At 38.2% G+C, this 23,265-nt stretch overlaps 1 protein-coding gene across 3 annotated transcripts in view; it reads right to left on the bottom strand.

Moving 5' to 3' along the window:
* The window catches only part of slc66a2 (solute carrier family 66 member 2), a 41,321-nt gene extending 18,242 nt beyond the window's left edge, over positions 1 to 23,079 (bottom strand). For 2 of the 3 annotated variants that reach the window (XR_015863940.1, XM_088404424.1), the window contains exons 1-4: positions 22,439 to 23,079; positions 21,627 to 21,760; positions 20,008 to 20,058; positions 10,206 to 10,422 (exon numbers count right to left, since the gene is read on the bottom strand). Coding sequence is in view for 2 of the 3 variants with exons in the window: in XM_088404424.1 (XP_088260550.1) it covers positions 10,206 to 10,422; positions 20,008 to 20,058; positions 21,627 to 21,760; positions 22,439 to 22,641 (605 nt within the window). In the remaining variant the exon portion in view is untranslated. The remainder of the gene's footprint in view (positions 1 to 10,205; positions 10,423 to 20,007; positions 20,059 to 21,626; positions 21,761 to 22,438) is intronic. The other variant, XM_088404425.1, reaches the window with a different exon arrangement.
* Between the last annotated feature and the right edge of the window lie 186 nt (positions 23,080 to 23,265).

Here is a 23,265-nt window from a genome sequence, read left to right on the forward strand (position 1 = left end):
ACTACATGATACACCATACATGAGCCAAAATAAATGTGAAATTGAACGTGATGACTTGCGTCCTCTTTCACCGGAGTCTTGGTGCAGATAATCAGTCCTGAGAACACATTCTCAACAAACTAAGTAATATTAGTTATTTAATGAATATACAATAATGTTAATAATGTTAATAAGGATAATGTAATGTTAAAAAATAGCAGAAGGGAAATAAAATAGGCAAAAAATACAAAAAAAAAAGGATTGTTTAAGGTTACTGCGGCTATATTGGGGCGTACATAGAAATCTAGGAACTGAAACCCTACCTCGCGGGGGGTTGACAGCCCCCATTAACCGCGAAGTAAGGGGGATCACTGTATATATTTAAATATATATATATATATATATATATATATATATATATATATATATATATATATATATATATATATATATATATATATATATATATATATATATACACACACACACACACACACACGCACACACACACACACACACACACACACACACACACACACACACACATGTATTTAAGAAGCATTGAGCACAAATAGTCAATTACTACTTTTGGACTAAATTTGGACCACATATTGGACAGGCTGAAACACAATCCAGTTTTCAGCAGCTATTTTTGGACTAAATTTGGACCATATTGGACAGGCTAGAGCCCAACTCCATTTTCAATGCTTATTTCGGGACTAAGATTTAGCGCAAAATCCTACGTCCAGAACAAGTCTGGTGCTGGGATGGAAAACACAAAGCAGCAATCCATTCAAGATGGAAATGACACAGATGTTAATGTGATTAACCACTGCTGATCTTATTAACCAAGACTCCTGAATGCACCCTCATGGATCCTGAGAACTGAAGCTGCCACAAAATAACTCCTGCAGAGGTTCAACCATGCTCTTTGTGTTTCCACATACCCTGCCTTCCAATAATCCTATCAGCATCCTGTAAAGAATGAATGACGGCTAATCGGATGTCTCCTGCTGTCTGCTTTCCAAAATTCTTAGTGTGCATCTGCCTCGTCAGGAAAAAGCTTTACCGCCAAACATCCATTTTGCATTATTCATTTCTCCAGATTCCTCTTAGGCCTTTTCATCAGGAAGGTCCGTATGTGTAAACCTTACCATTTACCTCACGCTGCTTACATTTTTATTTTACAGCCTATATGAGCTCTGGCAAAGCCTGTTCCTCTTCAATCTGGCTCCTTGCAGAGTCTCTGTACCCGCCGCCTCTTTGCATCATGGCAACCTCCAGCTCACAGTGAGGAGCTTGTTAGCTACATTCTTTGTCAACCTCCACCTGCTCCTTGTCGACTGTCGTTTTGGTTATGCGAATGCCTTCCCGCAGGTAAGCAATAAGAGAGGCGGGAATGGTGTTTGATCACGTCCTCCCCCGCCCATCCAACTCAGAGGGGGTTCGGGAATGCAATGAGAACATAGTCTGGCTACTTGTTTGTCTCCTTCCAGGAGACGTTTCTGTGCGGAGGCTTGCGGAGAGCATAGTGATTCAGTGATTGGGAGGAGTTGCAACAGGAGTCTGAAAGTTCGAAAAGTCACATTTGAGGTTAAAAACTACTTCACTAAGAAAAAATACCCCGCAATGAGAACCAACTGCACTGATTCTCACTTCATTATACTCTACTTTCTAGCTTTTAATACCCATTTCATTTTCACCCACAGTTGGACAACTGGACAAAAGAGAAAAAAAAAGTAAGACATTTTCCAAGATGAAGGAAGAGTGATTCCGTTTGGTCTATATTTTGCCAAGCCCCTCCCAAAGAAAGTTGGGCGCTGACTATAAACAAGATTATTGTTTGTAAAAATTGTAGAATTATACCTAAACCTGTAAACTTTTTAACACTTACCCAAAAAAAAAAAAAACCTCAATACAAACCAACTTTCAACAACTGTTAATTATTTTTTACAGTGTTTATACGGGTTACAGCTTAGTCTAAAACAGAAACAAATAACCAAGTGCATCAAAGTGCCTGAAAAAAAACAACTTTTTTTGTTTTGTTTGCAGTTACACTTCACGTGACAAAAACAAAGCCATGGATTCAACACCCGCCCTGGTATCACCTTACGCCCCCCCAGGGGGGGCCCCTCCCACTATTTGAGAAGCACTGAAGTACAGGAAAACATAAAGGGTTGCAGGTATCAATTATTTTATCAATTCATTAATTCATGTAATCTCAAAGACAGATTGGAAATGATTTTTTTTCTTTTTATGAGTCCAGATATTCAGTCCCAGTTACCTATTCATATATCTACCCCACGGGCTAAACAGAAGTCTGCGGGATCAAGGGCATTTTTCATTCGCACGCCAGTACTATGGAATGCCCTACCTATGGAAGTTCGCGTAGCCACCTCAGTAGAAATCTTTAAATCACGACTAAAAACACATTTATATTCAAAAGCATTTAGTTAATTGAGCCTGTCTGCAGCTTTCTTCTTTTTTCTTTTTTCCTGCCCCCCTCTTCCGGCTGGGAGAGGGGGCTAGCTAGATGGTGAGGGTTGACTTGACTGCCTCCATTGGGTCCTGCGCTGGTCGACCATCATGGTTTAGGAGTTCGGCCGTCTGCGGTCCACCTGGCTGGAATGTGGGATGGTTCCTGCCCAATGGCTTTGCCTGCTGTCAAGACAGCACTGCACTATATAGCACAATATGTTTTCTGTAATTTATATTGTTTCTGTGTCTGGTACAAGCAGCATCCAATTCAACCTGTGGGCCTGGAAAGGGGCTCCTCCCACATGTGGTTCCTTCTGGAGGTTTCTGATTTTCCCCAAATTGGGGTTTTTGAGTTTTTCCTTCCCCTTCTGGGAGCTTTGACAGGGGATGCTGTTGTGTACCTTATACTGAAAAGATGTCTCTGTACGACCTCTTTTCATCTGTGAAGCCCTTTGAGACTTCGGTGATTTAGGGCTATATAAATAAAATTTGATTGATTGATTGATCTATCCACCCAATTTTATAAACACTTGTCACACTTAAACACTTAAACGGGTTGCGGTCTTGTTGTTGCCTATCTAAGCTGTAGTATATAGGGTACGCCCTGAACTGGTTGCCAGTCAATCACAGGGCACACAGAGACAAACAACCATTCGCACTCACCAACACATCCGAGTGCAATTTGGAAAGTTCAATACACCTGCCATGTATGTTTTTGGAGTGTGGGGGAAAATGGGGCATCTGGAGGAAACCCATGCAAGCATGGGAAGAACATGCAAACTCCCTACTTATATATTTTTTTTTAATGTTTTCAAGTGTTTGGCTAAGGTAAGTGCTAAAGTAATTGATTTAGTGCTTAATACTTTGAGTACTTTAGAACATTAAGAAATCAATTACTAACCCTAAAGTAATTGATTACTGAAGTACTTTAGAACATAAGTTAACTTATTTAGCACTTAATTAAATAATCATTTATTTTAGTACTTGTTTGTTTTTTGTAGTAAATTACTTTACTATTTGATTATAGTAATTACTTTAGTAATGAACTACTCTAAAACTTGATGGCTGAATCGATTACTTTAGTACTGAATTACCAAGGAGGAGTTGATTACTTTAGTATTTCATTCATTTAGTAAAAAAAAACAAAACAACAACAACAACGATATATATATATATATATATATATATATATATATATATATATATATATATATATATATATATATATATATATATATATATATATATAAAATTAATGAAGTAAAATTAAAAAATAAGTGTAAATAAATGTCTGGAGTACTTAAACTATTTTAATTTAGACTGGGTCTGTGAAAGATTACTCGAGGAGTCAGGTAATTTTTTCGTTGTCGACTAATCCATAAATTGTCAAATAATTGTTGCAGGTCTATCCATCCATTTATTTTCTTCCGTTTATCTGGGGTCGGGTCGCGGGGGCAGCAACCTCAGCAGGGAAGCCCAGACTTCCCTCTCCCTTGCCACTTCATCCAGCTCCACTGGGAGGATCCCAAGGCGTTCCCAGGCCAGCCGAGAGACACAGTCCCTCCAGCGTGTCCCGGGTCGTCCCCGGGGCCTCCTCCCAGTGGTACATGCCCGGAACACCTCAGCAGGGAGGCGTCCAGGAGGCATCCTAACCAGATGCCCGAACCACCTCAACTGGCTTCTCTCAACGTGGAGGAGCAGTAGCTCGACACGGAGTCCCTCCCGGATGACCGAGCTTCTCACGCTATCTCTAAGGCGGATCGGTGCAGTGTCTCCGGTAATGTGGACTCTGTACCGGTCTGTCGTGGTGAAGAGAGAGCTGAGCCGAGGGGCAAAGCTCTCTATTTAGCGGTCAATCTACATTCCTGCCCTAACCTATGGTCACGAACTGTGGGTCATGACCGAAAGAACGAGATCCCGGATACAAGCGGCCGAAATGAGTTTCCTCCGCAGGGTATTGTAGTTCTAAACACATCCAGAGAAACACTTGGACACAGCGCGATCGGAAAAGCCACCCAAATATTGCAGGAAAATATGCTTTAAAAATTAAACAAAACTTAAATAGAATTGAGTGGATCAGGGTTGAGTGAATAAGAATGAAAATTAAAACTCATCAATCGTTCTTTAAATACAGTATTGTACATTTCATTTTATTTGAGTGTATTCTCTCTGAATGAGAAATATGACAAATATTTGCATAACTGCTCATGAGTCCGAGTTGACTGATCTGAAGCTTTCCCAGCAGCACCAGTGAGTGGTAAGACTTTTTTTTTCCTGTATGAATGTTTGCTGCCTAAATTCTGCTCTCGTGCTGTTATCCGGCATAGTAGAACACTGCTAGGACACAAGCCTTATAAGGTTGCACTTGAATTTCTGGACGTCCAGTCTTCTATGTGTTTGCCTTGTAGTTGTTTTATGGCCAGCCACTTAACATCAGTATGCAGCTCTGCCTTTTTGCAAGCCGTATAATAGAAGGAGGCTGAAAACTATTAAAGCACCCTTTATACTGTGTATTTTATTGAAGTGTATAAAACCCTGTTTATGCTGTCTCGTAGTTAAAAATGTATATATACGTCTGAGTGACATCTACACAGAATAGCCGACCAGGCTATTTTACTTTTCTACAGGTAGTATCAACCTTGTAGTTATGGTAGTAGGCCAACATCCTCTCCTGCTTTTGTTCCATGGCACTGTTCATATATGATATCAACAAGAACTAATTCAACAAAATAAAGTGATAGTACACCTATTTAGACATTCTCAGCAGAGAACATTTAACATATTGTCAATAATTAATTTGATAACTATGTAGTTATAGTTTTTGTTCCAAAAATTCTGTTTACTGGGTTCGGACAGTTTTCTGTGGCGTTTGCAAGAGCAGCGAATATTCTTTACCTGAGACTTGAGTGCATGTACCATCATTTTAAGTCAAAAGCAAGTGGCAAAATGTGGTTTTAAATGCATGGATTGCACCTGGAAAAAAAATCAAAATTATAATCGAAGGTTTAGCTGTTTTTTCTCACCACGTTTGATGGCATGTTTTACAGTAAAGGGAAGCATTAACAAGCAATGCTTTGTCTTGAGTATGCCATTGCAAAGAAAAAAAAACCTCAAGAACTCTTGTGGCGTTCAACCCGTACGAGATTTCGTCCTTGTTATTGCTGAAAAAGGCCAACGAGTTGTTCTAGCCCTTTAAGTTGTAGAACAAAAGCTTTGACTTTGTGCAGTATTTATTCCAATCCTTTGATCTTTATATCAAAGCCATTTCACATCAAAGGGAAAGGATGAAAGAAGAAACTTAGAGAGCTGAAATTTCACCCAGATGGCACGACCACATAGTTATCATATCTACAAGGAGTTGGCCATACATTGGCTAAAATACTGTGAGGATTATGTCGAAGGAAATGAACCCATAATGGTAAAAACACTGCACAAGGATGAAAGAATTATTATTTTTTTTACTGTGTATTACAAACTGAAAAAAATATATGTTGTGGCCCTACTAAGAATAAAAACATCATGTTAGGTCTTTTTTTAAGCACTGGCTCCAATTTTATGCTATCAAACAAAATGTCCCCATAGTTTTGCTTGGCTTATCTATTTCTGCTTGGTTTTGCATGAAAGCTAAGCCAGTTAAATGCCACATTTTTCCAGATCTCTGAAAAAAAACCCCACCATAAATCCATGCTAATCCTATTTAGCCATTTTCAGCAACAAAACTTCCATATGTCTTTAATATATTTGATAATTGTGCAAAAGTTTTCATCCGGTCAGTTAAGGATGATCATTTTGTAATATATACATATAACTTTTAGGAAGTCGTCAACCATATTATGATTAAAAACTAGGTTATAACTCAATCTGAGTATTTCCGAACCTATCGGAGCATGTGACATTGCAGGTATAGTTACCAGCATGAATGAGGGGTACCGGAAGCGACAATTCTGACCAAAAGAAGCTGACGTGTGCCTCAAACATACACCAACAGATGGCACTAGCACACTCTGAAAGAGACGTAAAATTCCGATTCACAAGGCTTTCGTGACGTCACAGCTTAGAAAAACCTCAAGGACCTGACAAGTAATTCAAAGTGTTGAGGACACATTCAAAATTGTATTCCCGCTGTACCTAGCTAATCAAATTGTAAAGACAGTTATGACTAGAAATGAGATTTTAACTCCTTTGTAAACACATTTTGCCAGTTGCTGTTGACTAAAAATGACATCACATGCTCAAGGCTCAAGTAACCACCAATCCCGGCTTAGGTTGCGAACTCAGAAAAACTGATTGTTACCTGAGCGTAACTGATGTCATTTTTAGGCCACATTAGGCCCTCAAATAACTGCGGTACAATCAAAATATGAACCTTTCACTGCTGAAAATGGCTAAATAAGACGGGCTTGAAAACTTCCTACAACATAGTTATTGAATAAAGTTAAATATACTGAAAGCTGCCCACACAAGCACAGTGTAATTATACAGGTTGACAGGTGGAGCAATTTAGACTATAAGCAAGGGAGCAGTAAATGGAACCTGAGCTCCATTATGGATAGTTAGTAACATCCTACACACATGCATCATGCATGTGCATTCATGCAGACCGACTGAATTTAGCTGCAGACAACTACTAGGATGTCCTCACGGGACAAATGTCTTAGGAGTGTGCTCCGCCACGTTTCATTATTAAAAATGAGCTTTCGCTTGCATGTCTCGCAGTGCACAGCGTGTTTTCGGACAGAGAAGTGCGGATGATAATTCATTCAAACTTCCGCTCAGGAAGCAGTCTGACACATTCATACAATCAGCAAGCTCGCAGCACAAAGGCCAATTAATTAGCAAAAAGGTGCGAGGCTAGATGCTTTCAAGCATGGAGAAGCTTCCTAGAAAAAAAGACACAATGGTTTACGTCTGCTGGCTCAATCACATATACAGACGTTCATTCACCGTGTGTCTAAACGTATGCTCCAAAACTAAAATTGCACTCGGAACGAGTGAAGGGAAAGTAGCCTAGCAACAGCTGTCAACGCTCAAAAGGTTGTGCACATAGGACAGAGGGAAATAACAAGACAATGGATGATGTTTATGGTGTATGCAGCTGGAAAGAAATGACACCTTGAGATGTTGTCTGCAAGCTGCTGAGCTATTCACAATTCACATTCACACAAAAACCTTCACCTTTGTACGCAGCACGTTGTGCCTTGCACCATACTGGATGAAGCTGCAACGTAATTAAGAGCAATAGGCAGAGAAGGTCCCCTACTAAGCAGCTAATGTTTGAATGTTAATGATTTTTGTCAATTTCAATGAGCCTGCCGATCATTTTTCACATTTTATACTAGCATTAAGCTAGGGAATAACAAAATTGAAAGGTGAACATTTTCATTCGTGCTGTCACTAATGAATCTTTTTTAAATCGATTATTCTATCGATATTTCATTGATTGATCAAAAATTGGATAACATTTCATTTAGCATTGAAGTGTACCGCAAAAACATTTTTCAAGATTTACTGTTCATTAAGCAATTACTTTTTATTTCGTATTGTTTCGTAGGGAAAAACAACTAAACAAATATTAAGCAATGTCACACAAGAGGTATTGATGTTGTATTGACCAAACTTTTAGAAACCGATTGAGTTACTGGTCCAGTCGTCATTTTCCAAAGTAAAAGCAGATGTCTTTGTTTGATTAAACACAAAATATATCAGTCTACTTTATTGAAATATAGGAGGAAAAATAGAGAATAATTACTGCTGAGGGGCTAAAATCAGAAGATTTGAACAATTTCAAGTTAAACAATACCTCTAAACATTCACTTGATTATTAAAATAGTTACCAATTAATTTGATAATCAATTACTTCTTGATTAGTCAAATAACTTGCTAACTCAATGTTGATGATTAAATGGGTGAGGTTTAATTCTCCTAAATATCAGGTATTTGCGGTTGTTTGAGTAGTCTTTATTTAGGGCTGCAACAACGATTATTTTAATAACCAATTAACCTGTTGATTATTATAGTGATTAATCTGATTTTAAATCTCTTTATTTGAAAAGAAAGACATTTTTTACATTGACATTGGAGATTCTTTTTTTTGTTTTCATGATTTGGTTTAGTGATTCTGGTTTAGTTTGTAGCATTAGAAAATCTGTGGAAATGGTGACCAATGTTTCCAGGGGAAAATAACATGTTTGCAAATGTTTTATTTTGATTCAACACAATGATAGTATGTCTGCTTTTGTACAGGAGTACAAAAAAGGTAAGTAAAAAAAAAAAGGTGTATTTTTACATATCCTTCAAAAGCCTTTGGCATTCAATCTCAAGTATTTCTAGTTTACATTATTATTAGGAAAAAAAAAACATCTTTATGGTATTGAATGAGTTACCAATTTTAGGTTTCAGAATGATTAATCGATCAAACTTATTAATTAAAATTATAGATTAATTTGGTGATTTTAGTTCATTAAGGCAGAAACGTGGACTTTGAAGAAGTGGTTAACAAGGCTCCCTTTCCTGATGTTTGGGATTTGAATTTTGGATACTTTTAAGGATGGGCGAGTACCGATTCCAACAGGTCAAAACTTGGCCTTATTTTAAGGTGTCGTTACAGAATCAGCCACTGGAACTGTTTTATGAACAAGAACAAGAAATCATAAATTAGAACAATAAAACATAGCCAATATTTTCATGCAATCTTAAGGGAAAAATGCTATCATACAATATTTATAGGTATAAGTCTGAAAAATGTGGTATTGAGCTTCCTTAAATATTTTTACAGTTAATTCAAAAGGCGATTATTTAACATGCAAGTTGATGTCCAAATAATTTGAGGTTTGCAATGGCAAGGTACAAAAGCATAATCATTAAATTCTAATAATAATAAGTTAGAGTAATAATTTGAGTGCCCTCTGTATTTTCTGACCTAACTTCAGTTATTTGCAAGTATCATCACGTTCAAAATCCAAACTATAGAAATGATTTTACAGTATCATAACTCATAGCTAGTTGTATTTTTTTTTTCTTTGATACAAGTTCAGATCCTGGCGATTCTTTCTCCCTTAGCTGAAAGCGAGGATAGTGTTGAGTCGGAAGTTTGTGTAATACAAAATAAAATAAAAGAGTGGATGAGCGAGGGGATGTGTGCGTGTACGGAGCAGCCCAGCGTGGGAGCCGTCATGGCGGGTTAGGTGGCCGGGTAGCCCAGCTGGAGCGCTCTTATCTGACTACTGCAGAGAAGCCAGCAGCAGCCGAGGGACACGCACACACAGGCACAGACACACACGCTGGGAGAAAGCTTTTTATCAGCCTTGTAGACGTCCCACAATGACTTATCTTCCATTACGTTCCTCTCCACCTTAAATGCCGCTCTCTCTCTCGTATTACTTTCCCACACCAATATCCATTCATCATCACAATACAGATTGTGGCATTAAAAGTTGCCGACTTGTTTTATGGCTTGGAAAGGTTGAAATGTTCACTTTAGCAGAACAATAATAGTCAAACTGATGAGCGCTTTCATCAATCTGGAGATTATTGCCTCCATTAACAGATCTAACAGAATCTATAATGAAGTAACTCTGTTTGGTTACACCCTGAGGCTGTGGATAATAAACAACAATATTATGTGGTGAGCTCTGAATTTCCCGAAGTAGCTCTAAACTTTTTGGACTGGGGGACAAATACAGAAAATGGATAAAACTGTCTGAGTCTTTGGCCAACCCACGCCACGGTGATCATTTTGCAGCACTCACCTCATGCCTTCCGTGGACTTGTTCTGGTAGTTGCAGTAGAGCTGCGGCGTTCCCAGCATGGCCTCGCTGAAGACGGCCAAGAATCCCAGTGTCTCCACAAACACGGCCGAGTCCAGCAGCACGTAGGTGACGTAGGCTGCCGTCAGCGTGAAGGCCGCCACGCACTGAACGTAGTCAAGGAAGCGGCTCCACGACCAGAAGTAGTTCCAGTCAAAGTCTGAAAGTCACGTAGGTGTTTGACTTAAGATGCCATATAGTTGCCACATTATTTGGTACACCTGCACAATACAATAAAATATTTTTGATTGGCATGGTCAAACATATGTGTTATTCAATACCAGTCTAGCTATGGATATGTGATGTTTTTATCCATCAATGACAGTGAATGAGTAGTAACAGTGAATGAGTTAACAATGTTACTGTGATAGAACTATCATTATTAAATTTCGAAGCACCTATTTTTTTGTATAGTTAAGTATTATTCACTACCACACTTATGGATATATGACGTTTATAGCCGCCAATGGCAGTGAATGAGTTTGGGTGGACTTCCCCTTTACATAACAAAATGTTTTTCGCATATTTTTTTTGTATTAATCTTACAGGATTACAAACAACATTTATTATTAAATAAGGGATACTAAACTTACTTAGACATTTTCAGTTGACATGTCAAGTTTAGTAAAAGGTAGTTTTAATTCAATTGTTTTAATTAACTTCATAAACGCGATCTTTTATTTTTATTTTTTAAGAGAACCTGCAAGCTAATTTCAAGCATTCTGACTGACCCTGGTAAGTGTTTTATTTTTAAATCCCAAACTTTTTCTCAACCCATTTTCCTAAGAAAAAAAAAAAACGTAGTTGATGTCAAAAGACGTCACTGGTGTGCCTTAGTCAGGTTTCTGCTTACGTCCTTCCAAGTCAATCATGCTCAAAAGTGTCAACAGCTTTAAGAACACATTTTTTCATTTGCTGTTAACTGAAAATGACAGATGCTTGGGGCTCAGGTGATGACCAATCATGGCTTACCGATTGGTCATGTGATGTTCACAAGCTGAGCTGCAATGTTAACTAGGCCATCATCACATATGATGTAATTTTTAGTAGACAGCATGTGAAAAAACATCCCAAAGATGTATTTGTACAACAGAGGCCAAAAATTCAATCCCAGGTACATATTTACCTTTTATTTTTTTTTTTTTAAGTATGGTAAGCGAGAGCCTGAAAATGTTTAGCAAACACTGACGTCATCAAAGTCCATTGACTTCAACATTTTTTTTAAATGGGAAGGGGAATTAATATGATTTGGACAGCTCTGGTTTGATCATTAAGATAGGGAAAAAAATACACCAGCCTAAAAATTGAAAACAGGCTGGCAGATTGTTTTTTTTTTTTTTTTTTTTTTATGGCTGGCAAGAAAGAGTCAAGGTGTTAATAATACATGAAAAATATTTCTGCTCTCTACAAAAATTCGAACGTTTTTCTGCTGAAAATGGCTGAATAAGTTTAATATGCCTTTAACTTGTAAACAGAAAAAACAATTTGAACAATTCGAGGTTAAGCTACCCACATAACTAAAAAGAGCCTCATTCATTTTTTTGCACCTTTACAAGTGAGTAAAAGTGAGAAAAAAGCTCTTTTTTATAGCCCAGTGAATTAACACAGACGGAAAAAGGCTTCGCACTTGAGCTGTGAGTCCTCGCACAATGTATTTAAAAATAAATAAATAAATAAAAAAGAACTTCAGTATATGAGGCTGCCACAAATAGGCAGCTCCCACTGTGCTTCTTTGTTATTTTGTGAGGAGGGATGAAGGCAATGAGGGAGCCCCTTGAGGGGGATGATGATCAAGATGGAGATGATCTGCACGGGTCGTATTAGCAGGGGTGAGAACGTTGACGCTAATGAATGATGTAAAGGCCCCCGTATTGTGCCCTCATATCACTGGAGAGCGTTCCTGATCAGAAGAAATGACCGGATGGACATTCCAAGCACACCATTGGCGTCTTGTAATGATTAACGGAGCCAAACAGTTATCATGGGCTCATATCAAGGCCACATGAGAACACCAAGTTGTTTCAGCGGGTTTTAATGTCGGAGTAGCAGAAGCGATTGCACAGATTAATCATATCTGCCGTGTTTTAAATTGGTTTTCTTTCAAGCATCAAAAGCGATGGAGATTGGTCCAATCAGGCAAGCTGCTATCATCCAACACACAAACCCACTTTAAAGCTATAGCGTCATAAAAACTATAATTCTATCTTACTGAAACTCCACCGCAAACACTAACAAAAAAAAATCTAAACATTGTGCAGCAGCACATTTAAACATACAAAACAATGTTTTCCCTATCTATCCTCCACTGGATCGGTTCACATCGATCTGCCTTCAATCCAAGTGGACTGTAACACCATTCTTATATCCATTTTTGAGTTTGTCACCACAAGAGTCACAAGCTAGAGCCTATGCCAGCTGATTTTAGGCTAGCAGCAGTGCGCACTCTGAAGTGGTGACTCGCCAAATACAAATATTCAATCAACCAAACATGATTGTGTTTGGGAGGTCAAATCAAATCATTAAACAATGTATTCCATATATTCTGAATTTGTTTTTTTTTTAATTCTATGGTCATTTTCAGTATACGTCAATGCCAGATGACATTATTGTAGTGTGTGCATCTGGGCCTCAAAAGGGCAGTATAATATAGAGACACATACACAAAGAAAAGTTTCACTACTAAGTGGCAGTAAGCTGCAATGATAAATATTATTTTGTCTGTCTATATGTGCTGCTGCACAATTTGTGTTCAAATGATCTCCGAAAACTTGTTAGTCAGGTTACCAGTATGTCAAAGTACCATTGCATTGCATCTAGACCACTACACCAACATTTTCTCTTTGTTGGTCCAAGATTTTGTAGAAGTAAGCAAAAAATGAAAATGATGATCTACTGCTTTGCATTAGCTGCTAGAGATACTTTGACATAACAGGAAAAAAAAGTAAGAGCACTTGTGTGGGCTCTTAACTCTTTCACTGCCATTGATGGCTATAAATGTCAAAGTTCCATTTTCACAGGGCTGGCAGTGAATTGGTTCATTTGCTCAATATCCTAACCCTCCACAAAGTTCTAAGGAAAACAGTTAAGCAGTTTTTCCGGTTACCACACAAAAGGCAATAAACATTGTGAAGGTAATCTCATTAGGCGTACGCAATGAAGTGCCTATAGCTGGGGTGTCCAAGTCATTTTAGCTCAGGGGCCGCATGGAGGAAAATCTATTCTAAGGTAGGCTGGGTAGGTAAAAATCATGCTATATAACTTAAAAACAATCTGTGGCATCTATACTAAGATTATATGTAGATCTTTGCAAAGTGCATCGGCCTGGTCTCAATCTATTGAAAAAGTTGGGGGGGGGGTTAATTGTATTTTTAAAAAGCAAAAAATAACTAATTACAAATAAAGAAAAAATAAGTTTAGTAAATTCCTTTTTTAGTCCCCAATTATATCCTGAATAGCATTTTTCCTTGAATTGCATCAAATGAATGGACATTTTCAGTAGTCAGTTTTCCATTCCTTCATAAAATACTATTTTGAAATACATATTAACTCTTTTAGTGTCAGACATTGCTGAAAAAGATAACCTTTAAAGGGCCAGTATATTTAGCCTTTTCACATCTTTCAAGGCCTCAGAATATTGTGTTCTATGTCTATGTAAACATAGAGGGTAACATATGAAAGATTGATTTCCATTCCTTACTTAGAATGGCATGTAGGTAATATCCGTGTTGTGTCAGTGTTGAAACGAAGCCATTGAATGGTCACAGTTCTCACTGCAGTGCTCCATTGGCTTATATTAGGTAAGCATTGGTCAAGGGTATCAGCTACTCCCCATAAAAACTTTTGAGAACAATTTTATTAGTTATTATTGTTGTTTCTATTTTAAAAGATGAGAATTCTTATCAACAGCACTGAGAGAGTTACGATGAGTCTAGTCTCTCCCGCCACTACTATGCACATTTCCACCTTCCCCAATTCTTGAAAATGTGCCAGCTACCATAATGTATATTGTATCGACACAAAGCGCCGGTTTTCAGATTTCAAAATTCATTGGAATTAAGTTGCTAGTAAAACCGGTTCTGGAGATGTGGAGATTTGAAAAATATCTGACGGGCCGGGTTAAACCTCTTTGCCCGCAGGCGGTATTTTTCACACTAATGCGGTAGAGCAATCTGGTGTAAGGACTTGCAAACAAGGTTTGATACAGTGGATAGACACCAAAGTTGTTTTTATGTTAACCAAACCTCTTAATCAGCCAAAACCACAAGTAGGGAAGACACCAACTTCTATGACATTTTGAGCTTATCATTTGATGAAAAACGCTTTCATTACAACATTAACACTGACATTTACATGACATTTCTCAATGAATACGCTTGGCGGATAAGGTAAGCGGGCCTTCCAGTGTGAGGCAAATATATGTGTGAGGCCTACTTTATGAATATTACCGGATTAGCAGAGAAAAATCAACGAACCCAAAGGTCACCAATTTAGCCAGTGCCAAACTCACCGGAAAGGCAAATAAAGGTGCAAAGCGGTGTACATGTCTGTTTGGAAGGGTCTATCCTTCAAGCGCTCTGCTGGTGTTTGTTTAGTTGCGGAGCCCAGCTGGCATCGGAGGAGAGCATGAGCGCCGGCCAAGTAGCACCAGCCGTGCCGCGCTGATAAACACACGAATGAGGGGTGGGCGAGCAGACGGTAGGGCGACGTTCCGACACAAAATTGGCGACCGCGCATTTCACCACTTGACACTACACTGAGCCTAATGTGCTACATGATGTGTAAGATGGCAACACTGACCCCTAGTATGCAACAAACCAATTTTTGCGGACAGAGGAAGAGAGTGTTGATTATTGGTGTTGTTTAAGTGAGAAAAACCTAAAAAGCCTTTTTAAGGCACTTTCAAGAAAATTTAGTACCAATGTATGTGTGAATATGAATATATATATATATATATATATATATATATATATATATATATATATATATATATATATATATATATATATATATATATATATATATATATATGCGTGCGTGCGTGTGTGTGTGTGTGTGTGTGTGTGTGAGAGGTGTTTTCAATAAGCCCACAGCTTTTTCTCTATCATAGCAGGTACATCCCAAAACAAGTCTTGACCCTCAAATAGAGGTTTGAACTCGTAGAGTGCACCAAAATGGTTGCCACCAGCGCAAGAGGTCCACACAAAGACAGTAAAACCCAGGATTTGGTCGTCACCACATGTTTTTTCTATCATAGTGGGGACATGCTATGGTGTTGATGTCATTTCATGATGGTGACAGAAACTGTATGTTTTTACTTTTACTTTTAAATCAAGAGCAAATTGACTGGAAAATTAAATCATTCATGGACACCGTGCTTTATGTCCAAAATTAATGACACAAGCATCTTCCATTAGTAAGCTCCATTTTGAAAGATGCCAATGTTCCAAAACAGAACTAAATTTTACTTTGAAGAGGTAAATACATTAAATTTTGCCTCCAAAGTTAGCAGCAGCATCATGCTGTTCATGCAACGTTGCACAGAACAACCATCACACAAAATTGTGCACCCTGAGGCTTTCTCCTTCTCTTGGTTCGAGCTGGGGCATCAAGTCAAAACTACAGTCGCCAAAAAAAACCACTTCCTGCGGTGGCCAAAAATTTTTGGCTTCTGACGTCTTGCCGAGTTGGAGTTTGCGTTCAAAAGACAGGGGTCAGAGTGGGACGTTCTGCAAATGGATTGCTCCTGTGAGAGAAGCAGGAACAGTATTTCTACATTTATAACTGCTAAAAGAGTTGACTGAGCTTTTGAAATTTTGCAAAGTAAGCTTTTTTTTTTTTTTTTTGAGAGCCTTTCAGCAACTAAACAAAGTACTGCGACAGCATAAGCTTACCGGAAAGAAAAAAAAAAGGCCTGGCAGATGGTTTTATCATGGTCAGAAAATATCTAGAGTAAACCTTCTAGTGGGAATATCTCAAAAGTGGAAACATTTGCAGTTTAACTTGAAACGTGCTGGAGGGTCCAACCAATTAATCGTCAGATTACAGCCCTTTAAATATCAGGCTAAAATATTTGGACAAATAGCAATTTGCCTATTATTATTTATTGCTACTTGCCAATTATTTAAACTTTTTACCTTCATATACTCTAACCATTTACAGCAGATGTATACAAGTAACACTGGTGGCATTTGATATTACACATCAAACCATACTATGCCTTGTATCCATAAAAATACAAAATTACATATTGTTTTTTAATGGGGTCATTCTTTGGACCTGTCATTCAAAACTAAGCAAATCTTATTTTTACAGGCAATGATTGGGTCAACTATGCAAGGATCTTGCATTGAGAATAGACCTGGATGTCACGACTTTACACACAATCTAAAGTCAGTTTGTAAGAAAAAAACAAAACAAAAAAAAACATAGAAATGCAACATATATAAATTAAGTACACGTTTTTAAAATGATACATATTCAATTACAAGTAACATGAACACATATGAGAAAAATTGATGTCAATATAATTTCATTTGTTGTTGCCACACAAAGCATTCTGTGAATGCCGGTAGTTATTTTTGACACCTGTTATTCACGGAAAAGTGAAAATCTGCATTTATTTAACACTTATTGAAAAGCATTGGGAGGCAACAAAAGCCATTTTATTCTTTACATTTTCTTTTTTAATTCATCGGCTGAGTAACCTGTATTTTTTTTTTTTGCCCAAAATTGGCATCAACCAACTAAAATTCATATTGCTCCAGCCCTAATTTACACAACAAATTAGGGTGAAGTCATTTAAAATAAGGCCTGCATACGGACAACAGGCCAAAAGTCATACCAAAAATATATCAACTGCAAACATCTTAGAAGGAGCATTGCATAAAGAAATCTCTAAATATGATTACATCATTGGTATACGCCTATTCAGTCTTTGTAATAGTTAATAACAGATTAAATCAATCTCCCTAACCCTTTTAGGATTCCTATTTTAATTTTTTTTGATGAATAGCCTCCCTCCACAACATTGACATGAAAAACGATGCAGTCCAAACATGAACTGGCTGTGCCCGCCATTCGGCTATCGCACCGCCCAGAAATCAGATTTTCCAAGGGGGAAAACAACAAATCTGAGACTTTATTTCAAAAGGATGTGGCTTAACCTTCGTCTATGCCTAATTATGACCAAATAATCCCTTTGAAATGGTCCCAGAGAGTGTAGTCTAATATTGCGCATCCTTTTTTGGCCGTGCGAGAAAGTAACATGATTAAAAGTCTGCCTTGCTGTTTGCTTGCAAATGTCAAGCTGTTTGGATAGAAGGGCCTGGTGTTATAATGTGCTGCTGCCGCGGAGAGAACAATTACAGTATAACGCGCGCTATGATTAGGGCTTACGCAACGGAAAAAGGTGTGCAATCAGGAGAGCGACGAAGGCAGAAAACACCACCCCGCTGACTTGGGAAAAATATGACTGACACTATTTGCCACTTGAACTTTTCACATCTGTTTTCTTTCAGTCATTATGTTTTGTATAATGTACTTAGTAGCTCTGAATGTGTGGTCAAACATAGGGTCACTTCTAACAATAATGCCTGGGCCCGTAAATGCTGATAAGAGTGATCCAGTGTGCCTCAGTCCCATGAGGGGTGTATGTGTTTTTAGAATTTGACCCTTCAATAAGCTTGGCCAGCATGCTGAGAGGTCGTATAAAGCCCATTCATCAAAATAATTAGGAATGAGTAATACAGTATGTTAGGTAACAAATATGGAGGAGTGCTTTAACTATTTAGTGGGACCACACCTGAGCCCGTAATATACATTCTCTTGCTATACTTCTCTTGCACCTTTTAATAGTCTTACAATTCCTTAAGGAATTCAGGTACTACAAAAAAAAAACAGTGTGTGTGTGTGTGTGTGTGTGTGTGTGTGTGTGTGTGTATATATATATATATTTTTTCCATTTGTTTACATTTTACAACGACAATAACGGCTATCTCGTTTGGGATGATGCCAACAGGTTTCAGTCGTCTAAGGACCAATGAGCAAATAGTCACAGACTGCCATCTCATGCCCACACACAAAACTGCACGTCGGTACACACAATCAGATCAAAGGAAAGTTTAAATTGTAACACCATCGGGAAAATATTGTGAATATGTGTGTGTGTGTGAAAGTCACTTTAGGTCATAAAACATCATCCACATCACACAGCTGATGTGCAAAAAGGTTTCTCTTTTATGAAATTAAAATCCTAAAATTATTCTGGTTTAAAGAACATTTTTAACTTGAGCAATATTTTCTTGTGTCAGAGGTCACCAACATGGTTTTTAAATGTTCTTCCGTGAAATGACAAGTAATGCATTTTCATTCTGTGATAGCCTATATGTTAGTGGCAAGTAGACAAATGAACCTACTCACTGCCAGCCCAATAAAAACAGATCTATGGCGACCAATAGCAGGCAAAGAGTTCATTTGTTCTGTGCATTCACAGATTGTCACATTTCTGTCTGTTTTTGTTGTAGGTTTAGGGTTGTGTAGTTTCAGTTATAGGTTCTCTGCGTTTCCCCCGCGTGTTGTCACTGTAATTAACCTCACCTGTCGCCCGTGTGTTCCAGCCTAGTGTTTCCTCCAGTCAGTTTCCCCGCCCCTTGTTGTTCCCAGGTGTCTTGCGTCTTAGTTAGTTCTGTTAGCATTTAAGCCCCAGCGTTTTGCCTCATCCCTGGTCGGGTCATTGCCCCCCGTCTTGCTGTGAGCGCCCTTGTAGCCATCCTTCCCGTGCTGCCTCCCGTTCCTTGTTGCCCCAGTAAGTTGAGTTTAGTGTTTTTTGTTCTACTTTGTATTTTTTAGTCCTTTCCAACCCTGCTTTCGTTTGTTATTAAATATCCTCTTTTGAGCCTCATCCCAGTCTGTCCTGCATCCTTTTGGTTCCACCTTTCCCACGCCCCACACTGCCTCAAGCCGCCATGCTCAAACGTGGCAATTATTTCACTCATTGTTACGAATATGTAACTCAAGAATTTGTGATCAAATTTTGGATATGCATCAAGATGTTAATCCTTCCACATTTATGAATAATAAAGGTGTTTCCAAACTTTTGATTGGTACTGTATACAAAAAAAAAAAAAAAAACGACCAACTACAAGCTAAGTTTCCATTATGCGGGGAGAAAAAAATTAGTAATCAAGTAAAAGTAAGAAACTTTGAGAAAGTCAGATAAAGTCATCCTATTTGAATGCATTAATATTTTAAGAGTCAGAAAAAAGCATGCCCAGAATGTAAAAATTACAGATAAGCATCGAAGGTGTCATTGTCTTTGCTTTGCATTGTGACAATATTGTCTCAATCAATCATTAAATGGGGAAGAAGAGATGGAAACAAGACAAGAGGTTAAAATAAACCAGGAGGTTGTTTTGAGCACTCTTAAAATAACAGATTACATATGAACATGCGCCAGTCTGAAGGCCTAAAGCCTACTCCAGCCATTAAAAATCATTCCACCACTGATAATAATTTAAAAATAATGCATAATTAAAGAAGCTAGTAAGAGCTGCTACAGGCATGAGATGTATCATGCACCGTGTCATGCAGGGAAGCAACAGATGCACAAAGATGCGATTGAGGAGGGTGTTGTTAATGCTTGTTAGTTGTCATTTTTTGCCAATGGAGGCTGATGGTGAAAAAGTGAAGGAGGTGGGGCCAGATGAGTTGATGACGGATGGCGGGCATATTCAAGCGGAGTACCTACCCAGAAAAAGCCTCTTAGGGATTCTGATCTCCTCGTCCTTAATGTCTGAGGCTACAGACGGGAAATAAATGGACAAGTGAGGACTAGAGGAAGGAAGAGAGCTTGGTTTGGATCACGTGTCTGATTTAAGATAGAAATACTACATGGATGGAAAAAAACCTGGAGAGTGGCAAGCAACTTGCATTGTTGAAAAAGGAGAAATAGTGAAAATATGTGCTTAAATTATGTTATTGCCTTTAGATGCCACAAGATGTCAGCAAAAACTAGTTTGATTCATCCATCTAGCCATTTTCCATAGCCACTTATCCTCCTCACAAAGACTGCAGGCTTGCTGGGGCCTATCCTACCTTAGGGCTTAAAAACAACATACTTGTATTGATGCTAATGCAAGCATGCACATTGAAAAAACACACGTACACACACATTTACATATACAGTGGACCCCCACCGTACAAAATGAATCCGTAACGGAGTTGGAAGTGTAAGGCGAAATCGTCGTATGGTGGTCAATAGAAACATATGGTAATTAACTAATGTGTATAAAACCCTGGGTAAAAACATCAAATTTGTATATACATATTAAAAATTCGTAACAAAACAGTATTGTAAGTGCTACTTCTATATAAAATAAATGTATCCAATTAAATATCATAAATAAAAACTATATAAAAGAAAAACGAAATTGTATTTACCTTTGATTGACGTCGACTTGAGCTACTTACGGCCATATTCCCTAGCGAGGGTAACGATGCGCATGCCTAAAGCACTAAAATGCACAATAAATACGATATTGTAAGCACTCAAACGCCGACCGATAGCAGACTAGCATCTTGGGATGCCGTGACGCTGACCATTAGCAGACCAGAATTTTAGTGACGTGTGAGTGTAGAGTGACTCAGAGTCATTCACACAAGCACGTTTGAATTTTGTAAGAGTTGTTGATTATGTAAAGTGGAAAAAATGCTGTAAAGAGGGGCGGAAAAACTTTATTCATCCATAGCGTAACATGAAAAAAAAAAAGTAGACCAGGGAGGCCACTGTGTGTGTGTGTGTGTGTGTGTGTGTGTGTGTGTGTGCGTGTGTGTGTATGTATATATATATATATATATATATATATATATATATATATATATATATATATATATATGTATACTTTATATGAGAGTCTTAAGCAAAGAGACAAAGATTGGTTGTATTTATAAGATTGTATTTTTTTGTTAAAAAAGTTGCTTGGTGGTAATAAACCTATAAGTCAATTAATTTAATCTTACATATTTCATGTATCTTAGCTTCCATTTTTTTGTTAGTATAGTTCCTCCATTTTATCTTTCGTGCATCAAATCCTGCAGCACGATTAAATGCCTTGACAGGGACACTCCAGCAAACACACCCACACACCATGTGATCTCACTCACATGATACATTCAACCCCTGATTACCAAACCACTTGTGTAAACAGAAGCCGCCAAAGCAAATATTATAATGGTTTAGCTTCCAGCACATTTCTGCATGGCTAATCCTGCTTAATAGCGACATTGATTTGGTTTTAGGTGTGTAAACGTGCATCTGCAGTTGTAAATTCCAAACAGCAGCCCTATACAAGAGGAGGAATTTCTGACCTAGGAAAGAGCGCCTTTTGGTGTTGAGTTCAGCATTCACACGGACGTTGGTGCAAAGGTTGAGCATGGCCAGCATGGTAGCGATCATGATGATGCTCTGCCATAGAAGCAGCGATTCAAAGTAGCGGCCAAATCTGATGAGAAGCAGGAAAAAAAAAATCATCAATAGCCATAACAAGTTCATGGCAGATATGATTTACATCTGACATGTATTTATTTATAGCCAAAAAGACTGACTATGCCATGGGGCTAATTGCCAAGTTCTTAATACTGTCATACAGTGTATTATGGTATATGCTGTTTTTTTCCCCCCAAATTTCATTTAGTCATTCTCTCTAATTGAAAATCACAAATGAGCATGTAAAAATGTACATAATTTAGTTGAAGCAGAAAAAGAGTCAATATCCCATTTGGTCATTTCATAACTAAACAAGGAATGTTTTTGGTTGTCTGATATGTGATGTAAACTTAAATGTTTTGCTTTTGTTTTCATTTGAGTTTGGTGAACTGATGCACCAGCATTAGCCTTGAATCTGAAGAGAGACAGTGCAAAGTTCTTATGTACTGTATTATGGTGGTAATACATCAGCTGTTGTCCTAATGAAGTTCCATTATGTGGTACAGCAGCATTATTAGTTTTGTACCTAACGAGTTTTTCAAGCAGAATTTACTATGCTCAATTGCGACCTTAAATCGTCTGTTCTTCCAATTGACTTTGGTGAGGTACACTCTCTGTCTTGGATCTGATTAGAAGTTGCAGTATTATTTTTTTGTGGTTTATAAATGTCTAATCCGCAGGATTACTGGAGTACCTGAAGAGAATTCGCAGGATGTTAGCTACCAGCAGGACCAAGCAAACATAGGTGGAGAAGCCCTCGGCGTTCTGCGTTCGCCGGATGTCCCGATACTGGGGAATGTATGGAACCACTCCGCCGAACATCATTGCCCCGGCCGCCACCCACGATACCAGCCAGTTGAACATGCTCACTATCTGCTCAAACGCTTCGTCTTCCATGATGAACCAGGGTAAAATATTTCACTCGCTTGACGGTGGTGATCGGGAAAATCCAGTCGCAACCTCCTCTAATGCCACGCCATCATGATTAATATATATCACCCGACCTCAGACAACACCGAGCGCTTGTTACAATAACAATAATTAAAAATGACAGTGGGGAATATAAAATCAGAACATTGACATACTACTTTCAATGTTGTCGCTTCTAATTACAGTGGACAAAACGTCTAAAGATAATTAGCATGAGACTCACGGTGGTGACTTGTTGTATATAAACGCTGCATTTAACTTATATGACAACTATACGAAAGTCTGGTTCAAATGCCCATTGAATTGTAAGTATGCGCAATTGAATATGCGATTTTGGCGAGAAGTTTAACGAGCCTACAATCAACTGAGAAGTGTTTGGATTCTAGTGCTATTGATCGCTACTTCCGCCATACGTCTTACGTCACTTTACTGACCAAAGATAGTTGACTTCATTCAAGAGCATTAACAGCCCTTTTTGCCGCTTCATTGAGAAAACTATGCGTTTCCAAGTTACTGGTTAGTTATGATTAATTTGACATGTTAAAATTCCTTATGAACTAGTGATGCTTAGACACACCTAGAAAACACTTA

The sequence above is a fragment of the Hippichthys cyanospilos genome, chromosome 21, assembly GCF_059441005.1.
Source record: "Hippichthys cyanospilos isolate Australia breed blue-spotted pipefish chromosome 21, RoL_Hcya_1.0, whole genome shotgun sequence".
NCBI classification, from domain to species: Eukaryota; Metazoa; Chordata; class Actinopteri; order Syngnathiformes; family Syngnathidae; genus Hippichthys; species Hippichthys cyanospilos.